At 38.5% G+C, this 4652-nt stretch overlaps 1 protein-coding gene across 1 annotated transcript; it reads right to left on the bottom strand.

Moving 5' to 3' along the window:
• Positions 1–1289: 1289 nt before the first annotated feature.
• LOC141840084 (uncharacterized) lies at positions 1290–4523 on the bottom strand. The gene is made up of 4 exons (XM_074727976.1): positions 4099–4523; positions 3314–3411; positions 3158–3223; positions 1290–2311 (listed from the first exon to the last, which is right to left on the bottom strand). Exons 1-4 carry the CDS (start codon positions 4521–4523, stop codon positions 1452–1454), a joined length of 1449 nt encoding a protein of 482 aa, XP_074584077.1. The 3' UTR covers positions 1290–1451.
• Positions 4524–4652: the final 129 nt, after the last annotated feature.

The following is a 4652-nucleotide window of genomic DNA, read 5'->3' as shown; positions in this document are numbered from 1 at the left end:
TCGCCGAGGTCTTTGACAGGTTAGTTTTTCTTTCTCAGTTGACTCGGTGAAGCTATTTTTGATTATCACTCCAGTGTATTTACTTAGTGTCGAGGAGATTATTTTTGATGATCTTAGCTTTTGTTTGAGTCTCTTTGTTATTTTATTTTATGCTGGGTTCTCGTAGATGCAAACTATCATGTTTATATTATTTTATTTAGATAGGGAAATGAAAAAAAAACATTATTTATTTTTTTCCCTCTTAAATTACTTTCTCTTGTCCTAAGCTCTCTTCCAATTAAACACTTCATTAATGTGGCAATTAAACACTTTATTAATGTGGAATAGTGCTGGAGTTATTTGTCAGATGAAATTAGAATTTTTAGGTTGGTTGATAATATATTTGAAGTTGTTGGCATTGGATCAATGTTATTTTTTAGAGTTACATCTTAGTGAATTTTTGATACAATGAAAATTATATCAGTTGCTAGCCTTGAAATGTTTCCTTGTGATTTTTGACACGTATACTATTTTCTCAAATGAGCATTTATTAAACAAATTGTGCATACTTAAGGATAAAAGCCTTATCTATCACAGTCTCTTCATCTCTAACTCTGTGCCAATGAGTTGTTTCATTGGCGATTAACCAAATCATGCATTTTGTCTTCAAGATTAATCAAATTGTGCATTGCACTTTCCTGTCTACGAAATCACGTACTTGATCTTCAAAATAATCCTTCCAAATAGATTACCCTACCTAAAGCATCCAACCCCTCTTACTATTCGAACCACGTATGGGCTTTTCATCTCTTTCATTCTCTTGGGTGATGGAAACAAATTTTTACTCGTAGCTTGGATGCTTAATCATTAAACATTTTACTCATTTTTAAATTTATACAAAAAACCTAAAAGTATAATCATCATATATAACGTATAATCATCATCATGCATTTATTAATCTAAAACACTTACCAAAAACAACTTTAGTTGAGCTTAATAACTTTATCTGTGCCTAGTTGATCTAACATCAGCTAACACTTGATAAATCCAAATTACTGCCGAAACAGCCATTGACTATGACTATATATGCTGGACATGTAAAGAAAAATTCAATCCATTGACGACAGTATTTTGAGGTATTTCTTTGATTACTAAATTGCCCTATCTAACTTCTAACCATGAACACTAACTACCATCCTGAGCATTGGAACTCAATTCTTTTTCCACTAATTTGCCATCAGTACAATGCAACCAAAAACAATAGACAGAAATATGTTACCTAATGGAGCGTCAACTTAAAACATTAAGCAAGAGCTCGAAAACCCCAGCATTAGCAGTTCACAGTTTCAAATATTAAAGGCAGTGAAAGCAAATAAAAAAAGTCCAAATTATAGAAATACACAAAGAAAATATAATAAAAGTAAGAAGCTTAGGCCCTCCTGGATAAACCATAATAAATAGTAATGTCTCATCTACTGGTCTCTACCAGGCAAGTCTCTTCCTGGATAAACAGGAGACCCTCCTTGATAACCCTCTCCGCCTTGTTGATTATTTTGGCTACCTCCTTGATATCTAGAATTAGGAGGTGGATAGCCTGAAGTAACACCTTGCCCTTGAAAAGGCTGATTAAAGACCTGACGGCCAACAGGGCTACCTCCTTGATATGCAGGGGCACCTCCCTGGTAGCCACCAGGATAAGCAGTGGGCGGGGGACCACCTCCTTGATAGTCACTAGGGCTGCCTCCTTGATAACCAGTGTGCGACCCTGGTCGAGCAGAACTGCCTCCTTGATAAATGGGAGGCGTAGCAAAACTGCCTCCTTGATAACCACCAGGATTAACTTGATAGGCAGGGTTACCTCTTGGATAGCCAGGGCTACTTCCAGTAACATTGTCTCCTGGATAATCAGGGCTGCTTCCATTACTACCAAAGCCACCACCAGGTATATTGCTCCTAGGAAAGCCACTTTGATATCCTTGGTCACCCTGGTAGCCAGGACCCCCCGGCCCTCCCTGATATCCTCGAGAACCTCCTTGATAGTTAGGGATATAGCCACCATGTTGGTTAGGCACGGCAGTTGAATTAGGTGGTGTTTGATTTTGGTAGTTCGGTATGGCAGTTGTATTAGGTGACATTTGATTTTGGTAATTGGGTGGCGGTTGATTTTGGAAGTTTGGAGTGGCACCATCTCTCACAGGCGGTGTAGCTTGGGAAGTATGTTGTGTAGTATTCTGTGAAGGAAAATCTTGATTTTGAACTGGAGGAGCCTCTCTGTTTTGGAAATTCTGTTGTGGATCATAAGGAACAGCTTTTCCATCAATGAACGGTTCTCCTGCAAAAGATCAAATTTGTAGTGAAGTCAAGGGCAGAATATGCATGTTGTTATTCTGCAAGGCAACCTAAACATCTAATTTGTAGCAGTAATAATCCATTTAAAATACCAAGCTACAAAATGAGTAAGAACAAACCACTACAGAATATGCATACTGTTATTCTGAAAAGCAATCTACACATCAAATTTGTAGTAGTAATAATCCTTGTAAAATACCAAGCTCCAAAATGAGTAATAACAAACCACAACTTAAAAGTAAATTGTAGTACTATAGTCTTTCTCCTTCATTTCTACCTTGTAGACTAAATTTTATGTAAAGCAAAAATTACCAAGAAACATCACGACCACAATGTCAACTTGGCCTAGTGTGACAGAGTACCTACCTTGGCCTCCCTATTGCGTGTTGGCTATGCCATGTTATGTGAAAGATAATAATGGCTTCCCTATTAACTACATAAATTATACTGTAGATTTTTTCCTTCACTAGTGCCCTGTCAACTTACTTTACACAAACCCAAGAATACAATCAAGAGCAATGATATGCAGCATGAAAAAATGCAGCATGAAACAAATACAGTATGAAACAAACATAACACACTGCATGCAGTGGGTCCCACATCCATGCAATGGGACCCACCGCCATGCATGAGTGTCATGTTGGTTTTATACTGCATTTTTTCATACTGCATATCATTTCTCTACAATCAACAATATCTACAGCATTAACACATTGAATCATAAATTTTAAACTGGAAATGGTCACTTTGTAAAGAACAGCATAGTATAACAAATATAGACATTATCATTTGCAAGGGAAGTTGTGAAAGAGAAAGGCATTGCCCTCACCTCCATAATCTTTGTTCTTTACATCCAAGTATGAATCAGGAAGAACCCAACGATCTTTTGGCAAAGCTGAATTTAGAGTACACAAATAAGTATGATTTATAATTGTGTGGCAGGTATATTGCCAAAAATTATCATAATGAAGGTAAATAGACGTACGCTTGATCTTATATGAGATTTTTTTAGAAACCTTACAATCAAAAGTAAAATAATGCTTGGTAGAAACTGAGTTTATTGATATTCTTGCTTCCTCTTCACTGTAACACCAGACCAGTTAGTAGAGTGCTAAGAGAATATTTAAAGAAACACAGGAGACAATTTAAAAAAGTGACAAAAAGTAGAGCACGGCTGATTACAGTAAAAATGGACACCAAAAAATCTAACATATCATCAGAAAGAGTCCTCTAAAACAGCATGATAGAGAAAATAGTAAATTAATGCATACATGTCAAAGATCACAAGAAAACATTAAGGCTAGCAACTGATATAATTTTCATTGTATCAAAAAATCACTAAGATGTAACTCTAAAGAATAAAAGCATCTTGCAGCTGCTAATTTTAGCTTTGATCCAATGCCAACAACTTCAAATATATTATCAACTAACCTAAAAATTCTAACTTCAAACTGACAAATAACTCCAGCACTATCCCGCAGTAATGAGGTGTTTAATTGGAATAAGGTGTTTAATTGGAAGAGGGATTAGGACGAGAGAGAGAGAGAGTAATTTAAGAGGGAAAAGAAAATAACTATTTTTTTCATTTCCCGTCTACAGAAAATAAAATAAACATGAAGAAGTGATAGTTTATCTTGAGAACGTAGCATAAAATAAAGAGAAAGCGACTCAAACAAAAGTCAAGATCATCAAAAATAATCTCCTCGGCAAATACACTGGAGTGATTATCAAAGATAGCTTTGCGGTACGGCCAGAGAAAGCAATACTAACCTGCCAAGTTCCTCGCCGAGGGACTTGATATAGCTATCAATATCAATAATCTCATGATCGGATGGCTCCTCGAGGACCATGCCATCAATAATCTCATCACGCGTGAGGGAGGGATCGGAGGGATCGGGTGACTCCACGACGACGAGCCAGTGCTCAAAATCACGGTCGCCGTTGAGGAATATAGTCGCCTTAGGAGGTCGATTGCTCCAGTTCGGCGACGGATCATTCAAGGATGATGTCGTGGGCCGAGTAGAGAAGCACCGGAGCCCGGATCTCACCGGATTACGGCGGAGCGAGAAGCCTACGCGGACGGCCGCAACGAGGGGGCGGAGGCGGAGCAAAGGAGAAGCGCCGGAGAGGGAGAGAGCCCGAGACGAGAGAGGGGAAAGAGGAATCGAGCGCAGCAATGACACGAGGCCCGCCATGGAGAATCGAGATATGGAAGGCTAGTTGCTCCCGAAGCATGATTTTATAGATAGGCGGCGGTTCGTGAGATTACCGTATTATGCGATTCTCGTTCATATGGGCCGGGCCTCATATTGCTAAGCCCGGAG

The sequence above is a fragment of the Curcuma longa genome, chromosome 11, assembly GCF_044706935.1.
Source record: "Curcuma longa cultivar G26 ecotype Majalengka, Jawa Barat chromosome 11, ITB_CL_G26_1.1, whole genome shotgun sequence".
Lineage (NCBI taxonomy): Eukaryota > Viridiplantae > Streptophyta > Magnoliopsida > Zingiberales > Zingiberaceae > Curcuma > Curcuma longa.
This window is presented reverse-complemented; position numbering and strand designations above follow the sequence as displayed.

What these genes read in the sequence shown, in the direction of transcription:
- LOC141840084 (XM_074727976.1), bottom strand. Translation starts at nt 4,523, where the DNA reads ATGGCGGGCCTCGTGTCATTGCTGCGCTCGATTCCTCTTTCCCCTCTC. An exon ending in AATCTCATATAAGATCAAGC is followed by an intron (nt 3,224 to 3,313) that starts GTACGTCTATTT and finishes CTCTAAATTCAG; the next exon opens with CTTTGCCAAAAGATCGTTGG. An exon ending in AAAGAACAAAGATTATGGAG is followed by an intron (nt 2,312 to 3,157) that starts GTGAGGGCAATG and finishes GATCTTTTGCAG; the next exon opens with GAGAACCGTTCATTGATGGA.